The sequence below is a fragment of the Cervus canadensis genome, chromosome 8 (assembly GCF_019320065.1).
Source record: "Cervus canadensis isolate Bull #8, Minnesota chromosome 8, ASM1932006v1, whole genome shotgun sequence".
NCBI lineage: Eukaryota > Metazoa > Chordata > Mammalia > Artiodactyla > Cervidae > Cervus > Cervus canadensis.
The window spans coordinates 12,287,135-12,314,713 of NC_057393.1; the positions used below are offsets into that span (position 1 = coordinate 12,287,135).

The 27,579-nt window shown below is 49.1% G+C and overlaps 1 protein-coding gene across 2 annotated transcripts in view; it reads right to left on the reverse strand.

The window, feature by feature from the left end:
* GRK5 (G protein-coupled receptor kinase 5) overlaps positions 1 to 27,579 on the reverse strand; it is a 226,675-nt gene that overhangs the window by 61,154 nt on the left and 137,942 nt on the right. For both annotated transcript variants that reach the window (XM_043475307.1, XM_043475306.1), the window contains exon 3: positions 7,959 to 8,071. In XM_043475307.1, coding sequence (XP_043331242.1) covers positions 7,959 to 8,071 — 113 coding nt within the window. The remainder of the gene's footprint in view (positions 1 to 7,958; positions 8,072 to 27,579) is intronic.

Consider the following 27,579-nt stretch of genomic DNA (forward strand, 5'->3'; position numbering starts at 1 on the left):
CCTGCCAGCGCATGTTTCCATGTGCACAAGCCTGGAAACAGATCAAGCCTTCAGACGACTTGCAGTCCCAGCCAACATTCTGACGTAACCTTTAAAAAGACCTTGAGCCAGTAGCACCTCGGTCAACCATTCCCACACCCCTGACCCACAGAAACTATGAGATAATACATGCCTGTTGTTGTTTCAAGCTGTTAAGTTTTAGGTAATTTCTTCCCCAGTGACAGATAATGAATACTTGACAGGTATCTGAACTTGTAGTTCATTAAAAAATGCCCTTTGTTGCTTTTTCAATCTTCTGTTTAATTGGAAAGCAAGCTCCATAAGGGCAGGAACTTCCTTCTCCTGCTCACTCCATAGTCTCCATCTGCTAGAACAGAGTGTGATATGTTGAAAACATCTCATAAATGTGTGTTGAGTATGGTTGTGCATGCATGCTTAGCCACTTCAGTTGTGTCTAACTCTTTGTGACCCCATGGACTGTAGCCCTCCAGGTTCCTCTGTCCATGGAATTCTCCAGGCAAGAATACTGGAGTGGGTTGCCATGCCCTGCTCCAGGGGATTTTCCCTGCCCAGGAATTGAACCCACATTTCTTATGTCTCCTGCATTGGCAGGCAGGTTGTTTACCATTAGTGCCACCTAGGAAGCCCAAATATGGTTGAGTATCTGCTAAACCTCCCCTAACCCCAAAGAGCAGAGACCTGAAAACTTTAAGTCCCACCTAAGCTTGGGGACTAGAGGGTTTCAAATGAGGTGGGATGCCATCAAGGCTCCCAGAAAACAATTTAGAGAAGTATGTCAGTCTCTAAGAGGTCCATGGTGAGACCCTACTGGCCTTGAAGCCAAATCAACTCAAAGCCTTGACTTGGGTCACTGAATCCATTTCTCTGTGGGAGGGTGATGGGGGAGTCCTTCTCAGGCTCCTAGAAGCCGCTCAATAACTAAGACTAAGGGCCAAATCATCCCTGTGTCTGATGAATGACGCACAAACAGTTCCATTGACCCAGATCACCCAGGCCCCATGGTAAACAGCCCATGTCTTCTGCTCAACCTGAGAATCTCAGATGTTAGGACTGTGCAGGCAAGCAGTCTTTCCTGGGGGGCGATGTCAGAGCCGACAAGGATGGGTTATTTTTCATTGAACTCCACTTGGTAGAAATTCAGCCTAGAGGTGGGGAATGCTGTGGATGGCCCTGGCTGCCAGGAGCACTCGAGGGGCGTGCTCCCCCAATGACACCACCTCCCTCCTCAGAGTTCCAGTCAGGATGGAAGGAAAAAAAAAGGTATTTCAGACGAGCGTTGCGCCAGCCCTGGAAAACTCAATAAAGTCTTCATGCGTAAAAGAGGTGTGCCAAAGGCTGGTCGTTTGACGTCAGGATGGGCGATGAAAGGTTCTGCTAATTCGCAGAGATGCAGACACAAATTCGAGGGGATGGAGGAGCCTCTCGTGAGTGGCGGTGTCATTAAGGTGAATGTAAAGAGCATGTGTCGCTTCCACATAGGGAGCCAGACTTGCATTTCCTTTCCAAAAGAGAGCTCTTGGTACAGGCCCAGCAACACAGAACATCTGCACGACCAGAATGAAAATAGGCATCCATTGGATTTCTTCCCCCGTCTTCTTCTCAAGCTGACTGTAAGAGTCTAACAGGACACGTGGCTGGAAAATTCCACTGGCTCCTGGGTTTAGCCTTGCCCTGCTCTGCCTCATCAACTCTCCAGACAGGTCCCAAAGCTGCTGATGCCTCATCTTTTCCGAATGGGGAGGAGCCTTGGTCCCAGGCTCACTCTTTGGTCCTCAGCTGCTCCATCCACGTTCATCTCCTTGGTGAGCACATCTAGTCCATGGCTGTAAGTGCCAGCTATAGGTTGGTACTCCCAGTTTGCTATTTCCAGCCCAGGCCTTTTTCACAAACTCCAGATTCTAACACCTACCACCCCTCCCACATCTCTGCTGGGCTGTCTGGTAGACATTGGAAACTGTGTCCGAAATGAAGCTCCTGACCTTCCCCCAGACAAGCCTTCCACAGCCTTACCGTCACTCCATCTTTCCACTGGTTCAGGTCAACATTTGGAAGTCATCCCCAACTCTTGTCTCTCACCCCCAGGGCATCAGAAAATACTGTTAACTCTGGTTCAGAACATGCTCCAATCCTACTGCATGTCAACCACCAGCTCTCACCCACCAGCGCTCCCCACTCTGACCCTGGCCCACTATAGCCTCTTCCCAACACAGAAGCCAGAGGGAAACTTTCAAAACCAAAATCGGGAATTCTCTGGCAGTCCAGTGGTTAGGACTCTGCACTCTCACTTCCAAGGGCCTGGGTTCAATCCCTGGCCAGGGAACTAGGAGTCCACAAGCTGCATGGTGTGGAAAAAAATTTAAAAAATAAAGTAAAAACCTAAATCAGACTATGACACTGTTCTGCTCAAAAACCCTCCAGTGCCCCACCCTGCCCGCTGACATCAAAATCAAAATTCTCTAATGGTACAAGGTCTTGCACGATTGTCCCTTCGCTAGACCCTTTGGCCCTTGCTCCCTCTACTCCAGACACGGACACCAGATCCCAGTGGGTCTTGAGCATCAACTACCTGCCAGGTGTGGCACTATGAGTATCCAGGTATGATGAGCTATCCAGTTAGTGGAGGAGGCAGACAGACAAAGCATGCCTGGCTACATACATGGCACCTGTGACATGCCAGACACTGCCCTGAGCAGTACAAACACATTCAGTCCCTCCTTAACACATCTGCCACCATCAGGTACAACTATGTCCCCTTTTACAGATAAAAACATGGGGCACAGAGGGGTCAGACATTTGCCCGCAGTCTCCCTGGCAGCTGAGGGGGTGCCAGCATGGCACCGTGGTCTGTCTCCGGGGCCAGCTCCCTCACGATGCACCATTCTGCCAGCACCGACCACTAATGAGGCTCAGATGTGTGTCAAAGCAGCACCTCGAGCTGAGGGCACTCGGGAAGAGAGAGGGCGGACAGGGGAGGTTTCTGAGAGCAGGGCATAGGGGCCGAGCCGGCATTCACCAGGCAGAGGTCCCGGGAGGCCTTGCAGGTAGTGAGAGGAGGGAGGCAGGCCCGAGAGGCTTCAACCAGCGTGGCGAGTCAAAGCCACCAGAAGCAGGTCGGGGGCAGAATGCAGGTCTCAAGAAAGACCCAGGGGAGGCTGTGCATGAAAGATAGGGGCCTGTCGGTGGAAGGTCTAAGTCTGCCTCAAAATGTGTAATTTGTCCTAGATGTCAATGTTTCCCAGCCCTGAACGTTTACAGAGTGCTGTCCTGTGCTGTGCTAAGTCGCTTCACTGTGTTCGACTCTTTGAAACTCTACAGACTGTAGCCCGCCAGGCTCCTCTGTTCATGGGAGCCTCCAGGCAAGAATACTGGAGTGGGTTGCCACGCCCTCCTCCTGGGGATCTTCTCCACCCAGGGATCCACATCTCTTACATCTCCTGGCTTGGCAAGTGGGTTCTTAACCACTAGCACCACCTGGGAAGCCCAAGTACTGTCCTAGGAGATGTGAAAATTACCATTGCCCACTACCTCCTTCATGGATCACTGCCGTGTTGTGGCAAAGGGGCTTGGGTAACTCAATGAAGCTATGAGCCATGCCATGCAGGGCCACTCACAATGGACGGTCACAATGTAGAGCTCTGATAAAACATGGTCCACTGGAGGAGTGAATGGCAAACCACTCCAGTATTCTTGCCAGGAGAACCCCATGAACTCTATGCAAACTCCAAGAGACAGTGAAGGACAGGGGAGCCTGGTCTGCTGTAGTCCAGGGGGTCACAAAGAGTTGGATGCAACTGGCAACTGAACAAAAACAACAAATGTCTGCTACAAACAACGGCCCATTCAAACAATGATAGATAACAAGCACCCCTAAGTGCCAAACTATAGACTCCAAGTACCATTTCCCAGGAAAAGAAACCAGGGCTCCTTGGAGAAATGATGAACTCTAGGTGTAGGGCAAAAAACATACAAGATGAGCCCAAAGCATCACATCAGACAGCATGGGGGCTACCAGCAGCCACTGGGGTCCTCTCAAGGGCTCAGAAGCCAACCTGAGGAGCTCCCACAAGCCAACAATGAAACCATGGAGCACCACTGCATCAAAATGTCCCACATTTAAGTCCATACATTAAAACTCTGATTACTACTGTTGGAGGATGCCAGTGAACCAATTAGGTACTTTGAAAACACACAAATACAAGAAAAGAATCAAGCACTCCCTATACGAACTTTACTATGAGGTAACCAAACAATAGAGAGGGGAATACCAGACCACCTGACCTGCTTCCTGAGATAGCTGCATGCAGGTCAAGAAGCAACAGTTAGAACTGGACATGGGACAACAGACTGGTTCCAAACTGGGAAAGGAGTACGTCAAGGTTGTATATTGTCACTCTGCTTATTTAACATATGCAGAGTACATCATGTAAAATGTCAGGCTGGATGAATCACAAGCTGGAATCAAGATTTCCAGGAGAAATATAATAACCTCAGATACGCAGATGACACCATCCTTAGGCAGAAAGCAAAGAAGAACTAAAGAGCCTCTTGATGAAAGTGAAAGAGGAGAGCGAAAAAATTGGCTTAAAACTCAACTCAACTCAGAAAACTGAGATCATGGCACCCAGTCCCATCATTTCAGAGCAAACAGATGGGAAAACAGTGGAAACAGTGAGACTTTATTTTTGGGACTCCAAAATCACTGCAGGTGGTGACTGCAGCCATGAAATTAAAAGACGCTTGCTCCTTGGAAGAAAAGCTATGATAAACCTAGACAGCATATTAAAAAGCAGAGACATTACTTTACCAACAAAGGTCCATCTAGTCAAGGCTATAGTCTTTCCAGTGGACATGTATGGATGTGAGAGTTGGACTATAACGAAAGCCGAGCACTGAAGAATTGATGCTTTTGAACTGTGGTGTTGGAGAAGACTTTTGAGAGTCCCTTGGACAGCAAGGAGATCGAACCAGTCCATCCTAAAGGAGATCAGCCCTGAATATTCATTGGAAGGACTGATGCTGACACTGAACCTCCAATACTTTGGCCACCTGATGCGAAGAACCCACTCGTTGGAAAAGACCCTGATGCTGGGAAAGACTGAAGGCAGGAGGAGAAGGGGACGACAGAGGATGAGATGGTTGGGTGGCATCACCGACTTAATGGACATGAGTTTGAGTAAGCTCTGGGAGTTGGTGATGGACAGGGAAGCCTGGCGTCCTGCAGTCCATGGGGTTGCAAAGAGTCAGACATGACTGAGTGACTAAACTGAACTGACTGAACCAAACCGTAATTGAAAGGAAGTATTTTTCAGTGAGCAAAGGAAGAAGGAATGATAGACTTAGAATGTTGCCATGTCACAACCCTTAATTAATCAATAGATTTGGATATTGAATATCGATGGCTACTGCCATCTCAAAAAGACACCAGATATTATAAGCTCCCTAGCAGAAGAGCATGAAACCTCTTATGAAGTCAGCCCCCAACCACTGCCAGACTGAAATTGAATCTGACCAAATTTCTGAAGTCAATGAGCCACTTACAAGAAATACAGAGGAACCTATTAAATGACACACGGGGGTGAGAACACAACACTCAGACCACAGGATGCCCTTGGAGGTGGTCATAAACTGTGAAGAGATGCATTTGCAAAAAGCATGAGAAAATTAGAAATTTGAACACTGACGAATATTTGATGATAGTAAAGAATTATTACTTTTTAGCTGTGCTAATGGTACTGTGGTTTTTTTGGCTAAAGAGCCCTCATCATTTAGTGACACATACTGACATGTTCATGGATGAAATGACATAAATGAGATCAGCTGCAAAACGCTACAGGGTGTGGGGTGTGGGGAGGATGTGGGTGAAACAAGATTGGCCTTGAGTCTGTAACTGCTGAAGCGGCTGAAGGGTGCATGGGGGTTCATTATACTATTCTGTAGACTTTTACTTTTTATAGCTTGAAATTTTCCATAATAAAAAGTTATGAAAATACTTGGCCCCATCCCCAGAGATTCAAATTAATGAGTCTGGGCTTCAGCTCAGGCATTGGTTATTTTTTTAAGGCTCCCCAGGTGTTTCTACTGCCTAGTTGAGGTTGGGAACTATTGCAATCACTGGCATGGAGACCAAGACAGAGGCTGTGGAGAGGAGGGAGCTGAGCCAGGAGATGTCAAGGGGCCAGGCACATGGTCCTTGATCTGGTTGGTAAAGAACGATGAGAGGGAGTGGTCAAGGACAATGCAAAGATTTCACGTGGGGTGCTGGTCACTGGAATAGGGAAAGTGTCAGGGCTAGTAGTATGGGGGACCTGGGGGAAGGTGCCGAGCTAGTTTTAGGTGTTGACTTTGAGGGGCCCATGTGACTGTCAGTGAGATGTTCAGTGGACAGTTGGACCAGTGGGTCTAGAGATCCACACTGAAACCCTAAAGCAGACACAGAAACTTGGGCCCCATCGTGCTGTCCCCCAAACCAAGCCAGAGGTCAGGATGACTGCAGCCAACGATGGCATTAGGGCCTCTAGAAAACAACAGCACCTCCACCCCCTGCCTTGGAAAGGGGGGCCCAGATGACCCCATTCCTTTCACGATTGACCATGATTCATCTTTCATCTCCCCACTCCTTGTCCACTTTCCTTGGATAGACCCCCTAGGCCCAGGGTGAGGTGTCCTAACCTCCTGAGCAAGTGCCAAGAAACTCCTGCATGTTCCTATGTCCTGTTCTAAAAACTCATGCAGATCAATCAACATTTGTTTTTTTTTTTAATTGAAGTATGGGTGATTTACAATGTTTCAGTGAAGAGAAATGATTCAGTTATATATATACACACACATACATATTCTTTTTCAGATTCTTTTCAATTATAGGTTATATGTGCTATATAGTAGGTCTTTGTTGTTTATCTGTTTTATATACAGTAGTATGTATCTGATAATACCAAATTCCTAGTTTATTCCTGGTCACTGGAACAGGGATCATGTCAGGGCTGGTAGTCCAGGGGACTTGGGGAAAGATGCTGTTGATGGTTTAGTCGCTAAGTTGTGTCTGACCCTTTTGCGACCCCATAGACTGTAGCCCGCCAGGCTCCTCTGTCCATGGGATTTTTCAGGCAAGAATACTGGAGTGGGTTGACATTTCCTTCTCCAGGGGATCTTCCCAACCCAAGGATCGAACCCCCATCTCCTGCATTGCAGGTGGATTCTTTACCGACTGAGCCACCAGGGAAGAAACTATATACAGTAGTGTGTATTTGTTAATCCCAAATTCCCAACTTATCCCTTCCCCCCCCTTTCCCCTTTGATAATCATTAAGTTTGTTTTCTATGTCCATGAGTATATTTCTGTTTTGTAAATAAGTTCATTCATATCTTTTTAAGATTCCACATATAAGTTATATTATATGGTATTTGTCTTTCTGACTTTCTTCACTTATCATGATAATCTCTAGGTCCATCCCCGTAGCTGCAAATGGCATTACTGCATTCTTTTTAATAGTTGTTATAGCATTTGTTGAACAAATGGATGACCAGTACATCTGAAGGAAGACCCCATGGTGTCAGTCATGTCTGGGTATGCCAGCAGACAGTGCAGCCAGCAGCTGACAGATCATCCTGAAATGGCCAACACATGTTCCTCCCACAAATATTGAGTGCTGTATGGGCCAGGTATAATGCTAGGCAGGAGTGAACTGCAAGCCCAGGGTCCTGGCCCCAGGGAACTTGCATTCTAGTGAAGAAGCAGATGGTACACAAGTGTACAAACAAACACAGCAGGTGATGACCTGGAGACAAGCCTGCATTCTCAAAGTGTGCACTGGCAGCTTCTTAAGCGACAAGTTTATGCTTCATCCATCTAAGTCACAAGGTCTTTATTTTTTCCCTTGGACGAAAACCATCACTGATCACAGAGGACCAAAAGCTCCCCACTCAGGAGCAGGGACTTACCACTGAGTCCAGGAACTGAATGTAAGACTCCAGCCCAGGTCTGGTTTCGCAGAACTGCCGGAAAAGCAGCCTCCCGATTGGCTGTTTGTCACATAAACTGCAGTAATCTCGGTCTGGAGAAAAGAAAAGAAGAATGCGGTGAGACTCAGACAGGGCCAGGCAGAGCTATCAACCCGCGTCTGGATCCTCATCCCAGATGGATGCAGCAAGGTGACTGGCAAACTCTCAGGACCCCTTACTCATCTCCAGGCTCTGCAGACTCAGAGGGACAAGATCAGGGTAGAAAAAGGGGTGAGTTAATACCCTGTCTCTACTCTCCAGTCCACTCCCTGTTCAATGCCCTGAATTCTGTGTGAAGATGCTAGCACTTCCTGGCACTATGACTGTGTCCCTAGCTGGCAGATTAGCATGTCACATTCCTTGGTTACAGTGACTGGATAAGGGAGCAGAGCATGCAAACCAAGCCACTAAAATCCGCATGAACCACAGATGTTGCCTGGGCACGCTAAGCCAGGGTGCTCTCTCTTCCTCTGGTGCTGGGGTACAGTGTGTGAGGCCAGGGTCTGCTGCAGAGATCTTGATACTGCGTACCAAGCTGCTGTGAAGATGACATTCACATGGAGAGGAGGTCAGAGCTGGGAAAATTATGAGTGGGTGCTCTGGTGAAGTCATGAATCTGGATCACACTATGCCTGCAACCTGCAGCCCAAACCACATCTGAAAAGCTTATTTATGAGCATTGTTTAGGACAATTTGAAAAACTTTTTAAATGACTTATAATTCAAAACATGCTAATGAACACAGTAAAAAAAAAATCGTATTTGCCCTATTGAAGCAAAGCCCAGTCTTAAAGTGCTTCACATTATGAAAACCCTGCATTTTCCAGCTAAGGAGCTAGAGGCACAGAGGCAGGAAGTGACTAGTCCTCAGCTACTGAGTAGCCAAGAGAATTGTGAAGAAGAAAGACAGAGTAAGAATCAAAGCCAGAGGCCTGGAGACCAGGGTTCTAGTCAGTGACTTGCTATGTGACTCCAAGCAACACATCTGCCCTCTCTGGGCTCTTGTCTTCCTCTGTAACATGAAGATGCGCGTTGGAGGGAAGATGGGAGGGCCCCTTCTGGCTCTTCCTGCAACGACTCTGCAAGAGGCTTTCTCTGGCCAGAAAGATGCTCCAAGGTCTTGCTGAGACACCTTGCCTTGGATCCCCTAGAGCACTGAAAATGAGCCCCTTGATTCTGCAGCTGCACCAGGAAAAGTCAGATGACTTTGTGGGGAAACCAGGAAGAGGGTGAGGGAGACCTGCTTAGGAGAGCTATCCAGAAGACAGGAAAGACTAATCCTTGTAGAGTGTACAGGAGGAACCAGGACAATCATCCCTTTAGAGGGGGTTTCCCTGGTGATATGAAACACAGTAAGATGGGAAGAAAATCATCACCCCCACTCACTTTCATACCCAAAGAGTTTATCCACAGGAGGTACAGCCCTTACTTGTAGGGAGATTGGTGGCTGTGAGCAAGGGCTCTGAAGCTAAGCCCAGGTTCAAATCCCAGCCTCACTATTCACTGCCTGTGTGCCCTGGGGCAGATGACCTGATACTTTATCCCTCAGTTTCCTCACCTGTAAACTGGGAACGATAACTGCACCTATCTGCTAGGACCAGTGGAGAAGGCAATGGCACCCCACTCCAGTACTCTTGCCTGGAAAATCCCATGGACAGAGGAGCCTGGTAGGCTGTAGTCCATGAGGTCACTAATGGTCGGACACGACTGAGCGACTTCACTTTCACTTTTCACTTTCATGCGCTGGAAAAGGAAATGGCAACCCACTCTAGTGCTCTTGCCTGGAGAATCCCAGGGACGGGGGAGCCTGGTGGGCTGCCATCTATGGGGTCGCACAGAGTCGGACACGACTGAAGTGACTTAGCAGCAGCAGCTAGGACCAGCATGAGGATTAAATAAGACAATGCAGAAAAAAGCCTCAGACTAGAGCCCGAAACATAGGAATTGGTTAATATGCCCCATGTGTTATAATGATGGAAGTGCAGTTTAGGGTCTGTTCTCTTCCCCATCCTTTGTGGAACCTCCTCCCCGGAGTCTGTAAAATTCCAGCCCATGGTTCTAAGGGAACAATTCCTCCCAAGCTTCAGGGAGGGGCATGTGACTCTGTCCCAGCCAATCAGAGTCCTGTCTCAGGGCCACACTGATAGGTTCAGGGCACGTGACCCAGCGGGCCTTGGAAGTCCTTCCAGGGATTTTGCTAGAACTTCCAGAAAAGAAACACGTACCCCTCTGGGATGACAAGGTCTTACGACTAGTCAGTCAGGAGCCAACACAACTGTCTTTCCCACCAGACAGCGAGAGCCCATGGAGAGTGAAGCCAACATAGGAGAAAGAGTAAGAAAGAGAAGCCTAGAACTGCAAAATATCATAGGAGACCCCAAAGGCAGCTGACTGAGGCCTGCTCTCCACCTGCACCCTTATCCACCTATCGCTTAACCCAGTGGTGTTGTGTTTTTGTCTGCTGGGTCAGGAAGATCCCTTGGAGAAGGAAATGACAACCCATTCCAGTATTCTTGCCTGAACAGAGGAGCCTGGAGGGCTACATGGTACATGGGGTCACGAAAGAGTCAGACACCGCTTAGCGACTAAACAACCATAAACCCAAAGAGCAAGTGACTAGGGCTGGAGAGTTTATAGCCCACTTCTCCTTTCCTGCGTAAACTGCCTGAGGGCACAAACTGTTTGTGAAGGAATCCACTGGCTCTTGGGTCTTCCCTGGAGGCTCAGACAGTAAAGAGTCTGCCTGCAATGCGGGAGACCTAGGTTCCATCCCTGGGTCGGGAAGATCCCCTGGAGAAGGAAATGGTGACCCATTCCAGTATCCTTGCCTGCAGAATTACATGGACAGAGAAGCCTGGCGGGCTACAGTCCATGGGGTTGCAGAGTCGGACACGACTGACACCTCCACTTCAGCTGTTCTCAGTATACCATGTGCAGAAGGCACTCACGACCTTCCCATTCTCTCTTGAGTGGATACGTTGATGAACAAAGATGAGACACCTTGCAAGTCTCCCCTGGGCCCCTCCTCAAGTGGTTTGGGGGCTGAAACTAGCCTTGAATTGTTGCCTCACTCAGCCTACCTTTCCATGCACAGATGGTTTGGGAATAGCCACTCCAACAAACATTTAACCCACCTCGGGGTGTGGCAGGATCGGTGGGCATAAAGGGATGGGGGGAATGGGACACGATCCCAGATCTCAGGGATGTTGGATTCCGTTGGAAAGGTGGAGTGTGTTTGGGTGAGCAGACAAGATCCCAAGTGACAGTAATAAAATGTCAGGTCATCATCAGCGACAGGAGGGTGACCAGTCTGGGGCCTGCACCTGTTAACACAACACCCTACAGACATAGCCTGCCTTCTCACTGCCTCCCTCTCAGCCTGATCCCCCGAGGGGAGAAAACAAACTTTCTCATCCTTCCCTGATCAGCTGAGCTTCCCCGGCACCAACACACAACAAAGTAAATTACCTCATGTCAAACTCCATTTTATTCAATTATGGCAGGGAGCACCCCCATCGCTGATGCGATTCGAGTGAGGGGCCCTCCCCATCTCTGAAAGCAATTATGAGATTTCATGCACCGCACTGCGATTCCTCAAGGGTTCATCTGACAGGGTTTTCTCTCTCCATATGGCGTGTGCTGTCAGTATGGAAACAAGGATGCTGTAAACTCACAGCACAGTAAACACCACGTGATTCCAACACAAGCTGTCAGCACCTTAGTTCTGACTGTGCCTCTCCCAGCTGTACGGAGGATCCCTGGCAAGAAAGCCATGTGCCAGGAGCCCAGGAAGAAAGAAGAGGATTAGCAAGCATCTACTGGGATGTTTCCTTAACTTGAAATAAAGATAAACGGACCTGTCCTCTAAGGAAGTGCAACCACCACTAAGATCGAAGGGCAAAGTCTGCAGTTCCTTTAGAGACAGAGAAGGGGGCCACAGAACAAGGAATAGGAATCTGAGGATTGATCGAGGAGACAGGAAGAGGTGCGGATCAAAGTTCTTGATGTGTCAAGAGCAAGCCCAAGGGGCAGGTCACTTCTGGAAAGTCAGAGGAGACTGCGGTTTAAAGCATAAGTTGCTCTGTGATATCAATACATCTTCAGAGCAGATCCTTCCTGGTCAGTTTCTGTGGAAGCTGGGCATGTTGTAGAAATGCCCATAGCCCTTCTCCCGAGGGTGTCCTAGAGGGGTTTGGTGGGGAAGAGTTCCCAGCACAGAAGGGCAGGGATCTCTCTGGCCTCTGAGTCTCTCTCTCAGACTGGGAGGCCCTGGGATGATGGGCACACAGGCAGGCACACACACATACACACCAGCTCTTCTGAACATGAAAATTCTGCCTTTGGCTACATCGCTCATTGATCTTTCACTCCAAGACAGAAAGAGCCTGCTGTTACGTAAGGTATGAGGGGCATCGGGCTCCCTGACCCCAAAGTATTCACCAATCATCTAATCATTCCAGCCTATTCTTTGGGGTCCTTCCTTCATTCAACAAACTCTCTTCCAAGTTTTCCTGCTTTATGATACCAGAAGGTTCCTTCAATTTTCATACACTCTTATTGAACTGAACACCTGGTGGGAGTGGATGGTGTGGATGAGTGGATGGGAGGAGACACACTTCACACCCACTGGTGGGTTAATGATCCAGGAGCAGGCTTGGGGTTAACAGCTGGCCATCAGCTAAGACCAAGATTAGGGGTGTGGTCTTTGTTATGTGACGTTCGACCTTGGCTGCAGTAGCGTTGGTCTGGCGGACATAGAAAACTGAAGCATATCTAGAGGAAGGTAATGGACAGGGGGTCCAGAAAGCCTGTTCTAAGCTCTGAACTTATAGTGCCCTGGGTCAAGGGGCAGACTGCACCAGGGAGGGCTGGGGGGTGGGGGATGTGCTGGAAAGGCAGGCTGGGTTCAGACAGGAAAGGGCTGGACCCCAAGGCCAAGGAGACTGGAATGGATTCCTTGTCCCACTGGAGCCTCAGTGATTCTAGAGAGCACAAATGATTCAAGTGCAGTGCATGGCAAGGTGGACAAAAATGGGGAGGGAGCAGTGAGTCCGAGACATTTACAGAAGAGGTCGCTGGTTTGGGAGCCATTCCCACCTGTGGTTCAAGCCCCGGCCTTTGGGCAGGGAGAGCGCAGCCGGTGCGGTTGCAATCCTGCTTTGGTGAGAAGCCTAACTGAACTGGCTTTAAGAAAACCACATGTGTCATTTGTTTCTTCAAGGGCTTGACACCTCCCAAGCATGCCCACGACTGGCCGGGGAAGACAGGGGCGCCGCTCCGTCCTGCCCCAGCACGCCGAATTCCTGCCAAAGGGGCCTCAGACAGAACCAATGTCCTCTTAGCAAGTTCACAGACATTGGCTGAGCCCCTTCTGGGCACTGCATGCCGAGGACTATTGGGGCACCTTTAAAGGAGGCTCCCCTCCCCCAGGCTTTGTCTTTGTCTGAGCAGTTTGCTTACCTGCCCCGCTGAGGCAGGACGGAAGCAAGATCACTGGTAGGGCTGGTCACTGCTCAACTGTGAGCAAAGCTGCAGGGCAGGGCTACAGGAAACGCCGCAGCTGAGGGGCGCACACACAGCTCTCCTGACTTGGGGGAGTTTCAGTGGTGGTGCCCATGGGAGGGCTCACCGGAGCATGGGAACGAGAGGGACGGGGTTGCCAAAGGCAATGCCAATTATCAAGCATAGGAGAGAAGCTGAGTGCTGGGGAAGGAGAAGGTCAAAGCCAGAGAAATAGGGCCAGAGGCTAGGAGGAGGCGCCAGGAGAAGCCACAGTGCTTGGCTAAGACAAGTGTGTTATGGCAAAAATGCAGGGCTAGGTCTGCGACCACTGCAGGGAACCTTCAAGAATGGCTTAAAGTATATGGAGGTTCCTCAAAAAATGAATACGATCCAGTAATTCCACTGCTGGGTATTTATCCAAAAGAATTAAAATCAGTATTTCAAAGAGGAATTTGAATTTCCATGTTTATTTCGACAGTATTCATCAGAGGCAAGATACAGACGTTAAAGAGGTTAAATAACTTGAGTCCCAGGAGGTATGATCAAAAGATGTCTAAATTTTGGGGGTAGGATTCACGGTGGTGGTGGTGGTGGTTTAGTTGCTAAGTCATATCCAACACGTTGTGACCGCACGGACTATGGCCCACCAGCCTCCTCTGTCCATGGGATTTACCAGGCTAGAATACTGGCATGGGTTGCCATTTCCTCCTCCAGGGGATAGTCCTGACCCTGGGATTGATGCTGCATTTCCTGTGTCTCCTGCACTGGCAGGCAGATTCTGTGCCACTAAGCCACCAGGGAAGCCTGTTGTTGTTCTTGCTATTGTGGTTCAGTCGCTCAGTCGTGTCTGACTCTTAGTGACCCCATGGACTGCAGCACACCAGACTTCCACGTCCTTCACCCTCTCCTGGAGCTTGCTCAAACTCATGTTCATTGAGTTGGTGATGCCATCCAACCATCTCATCCGCTGTTGTCCCCTTCTCCTCCTGCCTTCAATCTTTCCCAGCATCAGGGTCTTTTCCAGTGAGTCAGTTCTTTGCATCAGGTGGCCAAAGTATTGGAGCTTCAGTGTCAGCATCAGTCCTTCCAATGAATATTCAAGATTGAGTTCCTTTAGGCCTGACTTTCCATGATATCCTTGCAGTTCAAGGGATTCTCAAGAGTCTTCTCCAACACCACAGTTCAAAAGCATCAGTTCTTCAGTGCTCAGCTTTCTTTATGGTCCAACTCTGACATCCATACATGACTAAAGAATAAACCATAGCTTTGGCTATATGGACTTTTGTCGGCAAAGTAATGCTCTGCTTTTTAATATGTTGTCTAGGTTTGTCATAGCTTTTCTTCCAAGGAGCAAGCATCTTTTAATTTCATGGTTGCAGTCACCATCTGCAGTGATTCTGGAGCCCAAGAAAATAAAGTCTCTCACTGTTTCCATTGTCTCCCCATCTATTTGCCATGAAGTGATGGGACTGGATGCCATGATCTTAGTTTTTTGAATGTTGAGTTTTAAGCCAGCTTTCTCACTCTCTTCTTTTACCTTCATCAAGAGGCTCTTCACTTTCTGCCATAAGGATGGTGTCATCTGCATATCTGAAGTTACTGATATTTCTCCCCACAATCTTGATTCCAGCTTGTGATTCATCCAGCCCAGCATTTTGCATGATGTACTCTGCATACAAGTTAAATAAGCAGGGTGACAATGTACAGCCTTGACGTACTCCTTTTCCAATTTTGAAACAGTCTATTGTTCCACGTCCAGTTCTAACTATTGCTTCTTGACCTGCATACAGGTTTCCCAGGAGGGAGGTAAGGTGGTCTGGTATTTCCATCTCTTCAACAATTTTCCACAGTTTGTTGTGATCCACACAAAGGTTTTAGCATAGTCAGTGAAGCAGAATTAGATGTTTCTCTGGAATTCTCTTGCTTTTTCTATGATCCAATGGATGTTGGCAATTTGATCTCTGATTTCTCTGCCTTTTCTAAATCCAGCTTGAACATCTGGAGGTTCTCAGTTCATGTACTGTTGAAGCCTCACTTGGAGAATTTTGAGCATTACTTTGCTAGCATGTGAGTCGAGTGCTATTGTGCGGTAGTTTGAACATTCTTTGGCATTGCCTTTCTTTGGAATTGGAATGAAAACTGATCTTTTCCAGTCCCGTGGCCACTGCTGAGTTTTCCAGATTTGCTGGCATATTGAATGCAGCACTTTCACAGAATCATCTTTTAGGATTTGAAATAGCTCAACTGGAATTTCATCACCTCTACTAGCTTTGTGATGCTTCCTAAGGCCCACTTGACTTCACACTCTAGGATGTCTGGCTCTAGGTGAGTGATCATACCATTGTGGTTATCTGGGCCATGAAGATCTTTTTTGTATAGTTCTTCTGTGTATTCTTGCCACCTCTTCCTAATATCTTCTGCTTCTGTTAGGTCCATACTGTTTCTGTCCTTTATTGTGCCCATCTTTGCACCCTTGGTATCTCTAATTTTCTTGAAGAGCTCTCTAGTCTTTTTCATTCCATTGTTTTCCTCTATTTTTTTTTTTTTTTGCATTGATCACTTAGGAAGGCTTTCTTATCTCTCCTTGCTATTCTTTGGAACTCTGCATTCAGACAGGTATATCTTTCCTTTTCTCCTTTGCCTTCAGCTTCTCTTCTTTTCTCAGCTATTTGTAAGGCCTCCTCAGACAACAATTTTGCCTTTTTGCATTTTTGTTGGAGATGGTTTTGATCACTGCCTCCCGTACAATGTTATAAATCTCCATCCACAGTTCTTCAGGCACTCTATCAGATCTAATCCCTTGAATCTATTTGTCACTTCCACTGTATAATCATAAGGGATTTGATTTAGGTCATACATGAATGGCCTAGTGGTTTTCCCTACTTTCTTCAATTCAAGTCTGAATTCGGCAATAAGGAGTTCATGATCTGAGCCACAGTCAGCTCCTGGTCTTGTTTTTGCTGACTGCATAGAGCTTCTCCATCTTCGGCTGCAAAGAATATAATCAATCTGATTTCAGTATTGACCATCTGGTGATGTCCATGTGTAGAGTCCTCTCTTGTGTTGTTGGAAGAAGGCGTCTGCTATGACCAGTGCATTCTCTTGGCAAAACCCTGCTAGCTTTTCCCCTGCTTCATATTGTACTCCAAGGCCAAATTTGCCTGTTACTCCAGGAATCTCTTGACTTCCTACTTTTGCATTCCAGTACCCTACGATGAAAAGGACATCTTTTTTTGGTGTTAGTTCTAAAAGGTCTTGTAGTTCTTCATAGAACCGTTGAATGAAAACCACAATCACAGAAAACTAACCAAACAGATCACATGGATCACAGCCTTGTCTAACTGAATGAAACTATAAGTTACGCCACATAGGACCTTCCAAGACAGATGGGTCATGGTGGAGAGGTCTGACAAAACATGGTCCATTAGAGAAGGGAATGGCAAACCACTTCAGTATTCTTGCCTTGAGAATGCCGTGAACAGTATGAGAAGGCAAAAATATAGGACACTGAAAGATGAGCTCCCCAGGTCAGTAGGTGCCCAATATGCTACTAGAGAAGAACGAAGAAACAGCTCCAGAAGGAATGAAGAGGTTGAGTCAAAGTGGAAACAATGCCCGGTTGCAGATGTGTCTGGTGGTGAAAGTAAAGTCTGATGCTGTAAAGAACAATATTGCATAGGAACCTGGAATGTTAGGTCCATGAATCAAGGTAAATTGGAAGTGGTCAAACAGTATTAAGAGTGAACATCAAAATTTTGGGAATCAGTGAACTAAAATGGGCAGACATGGGTGAATTTAGTTAGGATAACCATTATATCTACTACTGTGGGCAAGAATCCCTTAGAAGAAATGGAGTAGCCCTCACAATCAACAAAAGAGTCCAAAATGCAGTACTTGGGTACAGTCTCAAAAACAACAGGATGGTCTCTGTTCATTTCCGAGGGAAGCCCATGGAATATAATATAATCTGAAAATATATATATATAACTGATTCACTTTGTTGTATACTTGAAACTAACACAATATTGTAAATCCATTATGCTTCCATTTTAAAAAAGAGAGAGAGAATGGCTTAAAGAAAATGGATAGGTTCTTCCCTGTCAGTCCAGTGTGGTGAAAACCCCAGACTTCCAATGAAAGGGGGACAGGTTCAATCCCTGGTTGGGGAACTAAGTTTCCACAAGCCGGGCAGCACAGCCCTACCCTCCACCAAAAAAAAAAGAAGAAAGAAAGGAAAAAGAAAATGGACAGGAAGGAACAGGTTGCTTGGGGATAGAGGCGAGACACAGAGAGACCCCAGTCAGCACAGTGTTAACTGGGAGGTTCAGCAGGTAAATCTGTTTGATGGTGAAGGTCACTGTCTGAGAACACATGTGCAAGCACACCAACACGTGCACACAGATTTGCCACACGACAGATGGCCCAAGACAAGGGGCCCCCTCCTCATCACCGCTTTGGGATGTGTGGGTGCTTGCTCAGAGCCCCTTGTGTCTCCCAGCCTGTCCTCACAATAAGCCATTGGCGGTGCCCAGCCCTCAGGCCCACTGCACAGGACACCTGCTATACTAAATGTGGTGGTGGTGGTGCTTCACTCACTTAGTCACGAAAGCTTTGAGACCCCATGGACTGTAGCCCGCCAGGCTCCTCTTGTCCATGGAATTCTCCAGGCAAGAATACTGGGGTGGGTAGCCATTTCCTTCTCTAGAGACTGAATGTGTCCCTTCCCCCTATTCATAGGTAGAAACCTAATGCCCAGTGTGATGGTATTAGGAGGTGAGGCCTGGAAGGTGACTAGGTCATGAGGGTGGAGCCCTCATGAATGGGATTCTTGCCCTTTTAGAAGAGGCCCCAGAGAGCCCCCTCACCCTGTCTTCCCTGGGAGGACACAGCAAGAAGATGGTCGTTTATGAACTGGCACCTGGACTTCCAGCCTCCAGAACTGTGAGAAATAAACTTCCGTTGTTTATGGGAATTCCCTGGTGATCCAGGGGTTAGGATTCCATGCTTTTACTGCCAAGGGCCCAGGTTCAGTCCCTGGTCTGGGAATTAAGATCCTTCAAGCCTCATGGCCTCCCCGCCAAAAACCCACAATAAACAAACAAAACCCTGTTGTTTATAATCCACCCAGGCTGGGCATTCTGCTGTAGCAGCCCAAATGGACTAACGTGCTATCCAGTCTTGGACATGTCCCTGAACCTGAGGCCCAGCACCTCTTGAATCACACAGCAGTCAGAGGATCAACAACACACGTGAGCATCCAGGCCATTCTCAGCATATGGCAGGTGCTACACAAACGGTAGGCCTTCCCAGGTGGCTCAGCGGTAAAGAATCTGCATGCTAATGCAGGAGACATGGGTTCAATCCCTGGGTCAGGAAGATCCCCTGGAAAAGGAAACAACAACCCACTCCAGTATTCTTGCCTGGGAAATCCCATGGACAGAGGAGCCTGGAGGCCTATAGTCTGTAGGGTCACAAAAGAGTTGGATATGAGATAGCGACTAAACAACACCACCACCACAAATGGTAGCCATTCGGATATCACCTCTCCTCTGCAAGACTTGGAAGATTTAGAAAGGAAATGGGATGCAGCCAGTGAAATGAGGGCTGACTCTGCATTAGCACCAGAGATGGCAAAACCCAGCCACTCCTCCTGACGAAAGCTGTCGTTGCTGAGCCCCGGGAAAGGCAGGGGCCAGGGCTTTGTGGCCCTTCTCCCCCTCCTCCAAGCCTCTCTCTCAGAGAAAAGCCACACGTGTCCCCTCGGCACATGGATGGGGTTAAAATCTCACAACCCACAGTCAATTCGTGCAAGACTCATGACCCCCAGTGGACTTAGAAATAGGAATGATATTGATAGTGAAGATAAACAAATGCTGTCACTGTTTTCATTCTTTTCGAGTGACATGAGATGGGAACATACTTTCTTAATTAAGAGCCTGTGGTATGTGGATGCTTGGAGGGTCACCAGATTTTTCCCAGCTGAAAGCCAGAACTCCGGCTGTGGGACTGCATGGCTCCCCTGTGGCTACAGACCCAAGCAACGGAGGCTGCCACCCCCCTCCCGACGTAGCCTCAGTCCTCCGAGGAGGAGGAGCCAGGAGAAGTTACGGCTCGGGTGGGAGGGGGTGCCGACCCCGAAACCAGCTTGGGATTGTGTTCGTTGTCGCCCCAGGCACTCCTTGAACTTGGGCCAAAGAAAATGCACGTTCCATTTCAGAAGTAAGAGCAAGAGAGCTTCCTGAGGAAATGGAAATGCTAACACCGGAGCCCTTGGAAATGAAACCACATGTTTATTGTACAAGGAGGGGAGTGGGGGGCGGGGGTGGGCATCCAAAAGTGATTCCTGGAGCCATCTCTCTATCAACTGGGGGTTCCGTTCCTTTCCTTTTGCTTCCTTTTATTTTATTAAACATCATTTTACTGAAATACCAGGTTTTATTGTTCTGTTTCTTTTTTTCTCGCTGGGGGCAAGGGTCCCAGTAGGTCCCAAGGCAATTGAGGAAAAGAGACTGGAGGAGCCTGGATCAGACTGAGGCCTCGAGCCCCTCCCTCCAGGTCTAAGACGATAAACAGCTTTCTTTCAAAAATTCCTGCCAACGCTGGGAAAAACAATCGGGCGTCTGCTCTGAGGAAAAGGCTGTCTGACGTTTGAAAGGCAAGATAGCATCACGGATAACGGCAGTTCTTCACAGCCCGCCTCTTGGAAGAAGCAGGAGAGGAAAAAGGAAACATTTGGTATTTGGTTAGCAACAGCCGAGTGGGTTCCTATTGCTTCAAGAAAGATGTTTTTATGTGAATAAAAAATGACATATGGCACATTACACAAACACACCCAAACCCAGCCCCGTCTTCCTGCGCTTTCCGTCGCCCTCGTTTTGGTTTCGAGTTCTACTGAATGTCTTGTACTTGGCACATGTCTCTGGAGGACCAAAACTATTAAGCCTGAGTCTTCTAAAGGTTAGCGACACCCGGAAAAGTCACACATGAAACCCCACCATTGAGTGGGGTATTTGGGGTCTGGGCTGCCAGGTGGGGGAAGGGAGGGAATATGGGGTGGGGTAAGGGGGAGGAAAGGAGGGTCTGGTCTGAGGATTTGTGAAAGAGGAGTGGGGGGGTTGAAGTGTGTTTTTGGGGGGCCCCGGTGCGGCAGCCCAGCCAGCCCCACCTCTGCTCTGAATCCACTGGCTGCAGTCAAAGCCCAGGAGGAACCTAGAGCCTGGGAAAGGGCTGAGGGCTGAGCTGAACAGGACGCCAAGCCGACATTGTCACTGCGGGGCCCTCTGGGTAATGATGGGGCCCTAGAGTCACGCAGTGACCTCTCCCTTATCCTCGCAGCCAAGAAAAGCAGAGAGTTTAGATACTTCCTTGCAATGAGAATGAGAGGAAGAATTGGGTGGGTAAGTGGAGCAGTAGAGTGGCGGAGGTGGGCCTGGGGAATGGCCAGGGAGGCACAGACATGGTGTGGCTGTGACTGGGATGCCCGGCATCGGGGAAGAGCTGGGGACAGACTTGGGACCTGGGGTCCACGCTTGGCTTTCTTCCTGAAAAACTGAAAGTGTTAGTTGTTCAGTTGTGTCCAGCTCTTGCAACGCCATGGACTGTAGCCAGCCAGGCTCCTCTATCCATGGAATTCTCTAGGCAAGAATACTGGATTGAGTAGCCTTTCCCTTCTCCAGGGGATCTTCCTGACCCAGAGATCAAACCCGGGTCTCCTGCACTGCAGGCAGATTCTTTACCATCTGGTGGCTCAGACAGTAAAGAATCTGCCTGTAGTGTGGGAGACCTGGGTTCGATGCCCGGGTTGGGAAGATCTCCTGGAGGAAGGCATGGCAACCCATTCCAGTATTCTTGCCTGGAGAATCCCCATGGACAGAGAAGCCTGGCGGGCTACAGTTCATGGGGTCACAAAGAGTTGGACATGACTGAGCGACTAAGCACACACAGGGATTCTTTAACATCTGAGCTACCAGGGAAAACCTGGCCGTCTCTAAATCAGTCACCTGAAACACTGGGCCCTGTGCCCTCTCCCAGGCTGAAAGCCCCCCACTCTGTGTCTATAAGACTGCCTCAAGGGAAAAGCATGCCAACCACCAGGCATCAGCAGAAAGGGCATTTGGTTCATCAGCAATGGAGGCTCCTGAAAACACCCCGCAGACAGGAGACAACTGACGTGTGTGACCTGTGGCTGTCTCTATTTCTCTAGATTTTAAATATTTACAAACGAGGACAAAACAAGTCTTCTAAAAACACGGCTGTGAGATCTGAGATTAGGAAATCCCTGGCAAGCAAAGGAGATGTGACTCCCAGACGGCCACCTTGGGATGCAGGGTCTGGGCTCCACGTGGGTGCTCAGGACCCTGCCAGGCCAGCAGCAGAGCCTCCCGGGAGCCAGGCCATGCCCGCTGGGGTGCGGCGCCTGGGAAAGCCCGGCGGAGGGTGAATGCTGCTCTGTGCCCGCTGACCGGGGCCTGCCTTCACTCATGCTCTGCTCACAAGCATCCTCTTAGAGCCACATCCCTTCTACAAGCTTTCCTCCTCCTGGAAAAGAAATTTCCATGTGGATACAGGCAACTTTAGAAACTGAAGTACGCAGGCCACACCCAGGTCAACTGGATCAAATCTCTGGAGATGGCGTCAGTAGTTTTTAAAGCTCCCCAGGAGTTTCCAAGGACTAGTTCATCATTTCATTCCCCGGCAGCTGGAACAGTGCCTGGCCAAGCAAGAGCACAGGTGTATACGTAAAACAAATGACTGTAAAGCGAAACAGATGAACAAACAATGTGAAGTGGAGGCCATAAGCCTCCTCCAAGCTGGGGAGTAGAAATCCTGGGCCCGCACTCCCTTGACCCCCTCCCACCATGAGTGGTTAATCTGCCAGAAATGCAGGTCTTCCTGAAAAGACTAGACGATGAAGAGCTGCTCCTAGCAGGGCTTCCATCTAAGGTTAACAGAAGAACCGTGAGGTGTGCAGGGCTCTGAGTGCCCCGGCTGGGCCAGGCCATCTGCCACAGCTGTAGTGGGCCCTTGGCACCCCCAGGAGCGAGGCGGGCCCAAATGCCTTCCAGAGAGCTCAGCCGGACCCATAGGGCGGGGGCCAGGGGACTGGACTCTGCCTCTGGCTTCTCTGATGCCTGTATGCTTCCAGATCCGTCAGTCTGCTCTCTGGACCTCAGTTTCCCCTTTTACAAAATGAAGCTGATGAACTAGAAGAGCATAAATGTCCCCGCCTCCCAGCTTGGTGATCCACAAGGAGGTGCGGGGGTGGGGGTGGGGGTAGGGCTGGGGTGATGATGCAGATATCAAAGAGGACTTTTTCCTGCATCAGAGTCCCAAGCAGAGTTCACAGCTGTTGAGGACTTTAAGCCCACCTGGCTGCTGCCCTTGCACTGTGGCCAGAGCGGCCAGGAGTTAAATGGCAGCATTTCCCGAAGGCCAGGGAACAGTGATGCTCCGGGGACCAGGGTCCCCAGCTACCATCTCAGCCCTGCCAGTTTGCTGCAGGGTCCCAAAGCTATGACACCCCCCACCCCTGTGCCTCAGTCTATCCTGAGAGCTTTTCCTATTTGAACCTGAATGACCATCCTGACTCACCCTGACTGTGGGCTACACTAGCCTGCCCAGGAGGACAGCAGGGAGGCATGGGGGCTCTGACGCCTCAGAGGCTGTGCCCACTGTGCCATCCAGGGCCCCAGGGCCTGGCTTTACCTAGAGCGATGAGCTAATGAAGCAAAAGCCACAGGAGGGCAGGGCCAGGAAGCGGCTGGGCAGGCAGGAGCCAAGGCAAACAGCAGCCTCCATGCAGAGGCGGCCCTGCTTCTTCCTGGGCCCGTGGCCAAGGCCCAACGATGCGCACTAGCTGTGCCAGCTGAAAGTGGCTTGAGAAGCAAATGCCTGGGAAGGTAGAGGCAACTGGTGGTCTCTCCAAAGTCCTGATGTCTCAGGGTCCAAAGACACCCCACATCCTCTCCATGTGATCCCCATCAGGGGCTTAGCCAGCATCAGCTTGTGCACTTCTGGGGACAGGAAGCACTTCACCTACAAAATGCCTGGTACTCTTTACCAGCACCATGTTAAGGGTCATTCTTATGTGGAGACCAAATCTGTCTTTCTCTAATATCTGCCCATTCATCCTCCTTCCTGAGATTGTTGTGTTCCGTCTCTAAGTCATGTCTGACTCTTTGCGACCACAGGGACTGCAGCACACCAGGCTCCTCTGTCCTCCAGTATCTCCTGGAATTTGCTCAAATTCATGTCCATTGAGTCAGTGATGCCATCTAACCACCTCATCCTCTGTCACCCCCTTCTCCTTTTGCCCTCAATCTTACCCAGCATCAGGGTCTTTTCCAGTGAGTTGGCTCTTTGCATCAGGTGGCCAAAGTAATGGAGCTTTGGTTTCAGCAACGGTCCTTCCAATGAATATTCAGGGTTGATTTCCTTTAGGATTGACTGGTTTGATCTCCTTCCTGTCCAAGGGATTCTCAAGAGTCTTCTCCAGCACCACAGTTCAAAGGCATCAGTTCTTCAGTGCTTACTCTTCTTTATGGTCTAACTCTCACATCCGTACATGACTACTGGTAAAACCATAGCTCTGACTCTAAGGACCTTTGTGGGCAAAGTGATATCTCTGCTTTTTAACACACTGTCATTCCTGGGACAGGGAGGGCAAATGTTTACTAGTAGTTATTCTGTGCTCCTGGGGGCCTCTCTCAGATAAAAGTCCCGTCCCACCAGCTGCCTCATCACAGCTCCTACAAGACCAGCCATGTGACATACCTGAACTCTGTTTCCTTAAGAAACAGCCTGTGGAGGCTCAGCCCACCAGTACCCGACCCAGGTCTTTGATAATTAAATGTGCAGCCATGTCAGCTCTTCCCTTCAAGTCACCTTTGCTTAGCTCAGCCCCTAACCCCAGAGGGGCTAGGTTGGGAAGAGATGCACATACTCCCAGGAACATAGAGTTCACCTGGCACCCACATTATAGATGGGAAACAGGAGAGAGGTGTACTGCTTCAGCAGAAAGCAACAGAGAAAGGCAGAGTGTCAATTCAGATGTCTCTTAGCTGAGTTAGAGCCCAGGGTGGAGTCGGGGTTTCAGACATGAATTTTCATAGAGTGCAGCTAAGCTGGTTTTCAGAAAGAGGTGACTTTTGGGTCAGACAGTGACCTCCCCACTTCGCCACCTGATGTGTCATAATAATAACTGAAGGGTAGCAATTAACAAGAATGGGGCACCTGCTGTATACCAAGCACCATGAGATGCACTGCAGGTGCTTTTCTCTTCCAATCCTCCTAACAGCCCTAGGAAATAGATGCTATTATCAGTCTTTGTTTCAGATGTCAAAAATGAGGCACTGAGAAGGAATTAGCAGAAGGTCCCAGAGCTTGCAAGGGGTAGGGATGAGATCTGAACTCAGCTCTCCATGAAAACAGAACAACTCTTCTCCATCTCTTAGCTTCTAGGGATCCATGGCATCAGCTGGCAAAGGACTGAAACCCTGAGAGGTGGATGGCCCACACCGGTGCCCCACACCAAAGGCACTATTCGGCAGGCTCTGGGAGCTCATAGGGGAAAGGGGGCACCCCCTAAGCTGTATGCACCGTGATCTACTGGTCATTTCCACTCCCACGAGCCCAGGGCTGCTTTGCATACTCAATCCGGGGCTCCAGCCTCCAGAGACAAGGCCTGGGGAAACCAGGGCAGGTCAGGGGCTGGCTGTCAGCTGGACAGTTATGCACCGCCGGCTGGTCCAGCACGGGAGAATGATCTGGAACACCCCTTTCTCCCCTCGCCCTCCAGAATGCCCCCTCCCTGGAGCTCCTTCAGTCTCAGGCCGGCCCCACACCTGTGATCAAGCAACATGCATGCTGTCTCATTCCTTGGGCTGTGGTCCTCAGAGCTGACTTCCTCACCGCCCCCACCATCCTCAGCTGAGCCGTAAATTCTCTGCATCTCCGGCAGAGCCAGGGACAGTCTAGACACTTATGAGGTCACCAATAAATATACAATTGATTAAAGCAGGAGCAGCCATGAGAAATATTATTCACTAGGATCCTGTTTACACTTCCTTTGTCAAAACAAATCCCTCGCTCCTTGAAGGTAGAAACCTTAGAGTCCTGGGTGTTCAGAAGTAAATGCTTGGCTTTTAATAGGCTGCTGGCGTTGCACTTCACAGCACATTCCTGTGCTCAGACCTACATCGAGGCAAGTCCTTAAGCCAAGAGGTGGTGATAGTTTAGTCACTAAGGCATGTTCGACTCTTGCGGACTGGAGCCTGCCAGGCTTCTCTGTCCATGGGATTTTCCAGGCAAGAATACTGGAGTGGGTTGCCACTTCCTCCTCCAGGGGATCTCCCCAACCCAGAGATCGAACCCATGTCTCCTGCATTGAGGGCGGCTTCTTTACCAACTGAGGCACCAGGGAAGCCCTAAGCCAAGAGGACAGGAGTCCAAACAGGGCCGGACCCCAGCTGGAGTAGGCAGGGCCCAGGCTGCCTTGTTCCCTGGACACCCAGCTCCCCACTCAGAGCCTGGCTCGTAGTAACAGTTGACGAGTGAATGAATGAATGACCTATTTCATCAATTTGCTAGCCTTTGGCTACATTCTAATTTCTCCCCAGGCTGGGTCAAGTTAATGAATGGATCTGCCACTCGGGAAAGCGAGCCTCTTCCCGACATTGGCATCATCCTTCTTCATGACACAATCATGTCAGGGCAGAGAAAGGGCGTGCTGGAGGGAGCAGGGACACTGGCCCCGTGGAAAACCTGAAGGAAAGCCAGTGTGACACACTCACTGCTTAGACGGGGACACTGAGGACCAGGTGGGAGAAGGTCTGATCGTATTCATCACCGCAGGGCTTGCTGAGCCACTCAGCCGCTCTAAGGCTCTTGCTCGGTGTGAACAAAGAGTGGAAGTTCTTGATTTAATTCAAAGACCCTCACCCTAGGGTCCCACTCAGGTCTGGCACAGAGACTCCCGGTCGAGCGTTTTCAACAGTCCCTCCCAGGACCTGGTGTCTTGAACACAGTGCAAGGTAGTTGCTTCTGCCAGCCTGCAGGCTGGTGATGGATGCCACGCAGGTGTCTCCTATAAATCTTCAAGGGCCATCTCTGCATGGAGCCAAGTATACACTTTTAATCATCAAGAGGGGGGAAAAAAAAGCAAAATGCCTCCTGCATTTTCATTTTTATCTCAGTAAAACAGCACAATCAATTTGTCAGCAGGCAGTAACACTTCTTGCCAAATACCACTTATTCTAAACTAAAGCTTTCTCAGCTATACAAATACAGAAGAGAAGCATGCAGAACCCAAAACACGTGTTTTGCTTTCTTCCCTTCTTTCTTGAGTCCCGCATATCTCATAACTGTCTAGACCTCGTAAGCTCTGTCTCAGCCTGGAGAAGCCCCCTCTGGGAATACCTTTTCTCTTTCCTCTGACCTCCAAGCTCCAAACAGACATTTCAACAGATACTTAATTGATGCTGAGCCTAATACGTATCCTTCTCAGTTACTCAGCACGCGAGAGATAACTGGGAAAAAGACCAAGAAACCATTGGGATGATCAAAGAATACCATTGTGGTGAAACCTCTGTTTCTAACTGGTCTAAAAACGTAACCCATAATGGCTGTTTGTTTTCAATCATTCCTTGCCAAGAACAATGTTCAGATGATTGAAAAATTCCACCCTGGAACCTCATATGTTCACTGATTTTTCCCTTCTGAGCACCTGCATGGAGAAAAGCTCTGCTCAGAAGATGGACCTAATAACTGGGACTGGTAATCTCCCAGCTTCTCACACACAGCGAGCCACCTCGGAAGGCCCTCTGAGGACTTCGGAACCAGGCCTGGGTAGAGGTTGTTCTAGGTGCATCAAGGCCAGTTTGAGTGGGCAGCTAAGGCACAGAGAAGGGGAGGCAGAGACCCTCCCAGTGCATGGCACGTGGTAGGCCCTCAGTAATACTCTCCATCCATTACTATTGCTAGAAGCAGCCACTGGAGATTTCTAGAATTCCCCAAACCCACCCACTTCACTGCCCAGCCAGGGGAGAGCTGAGCACACACTA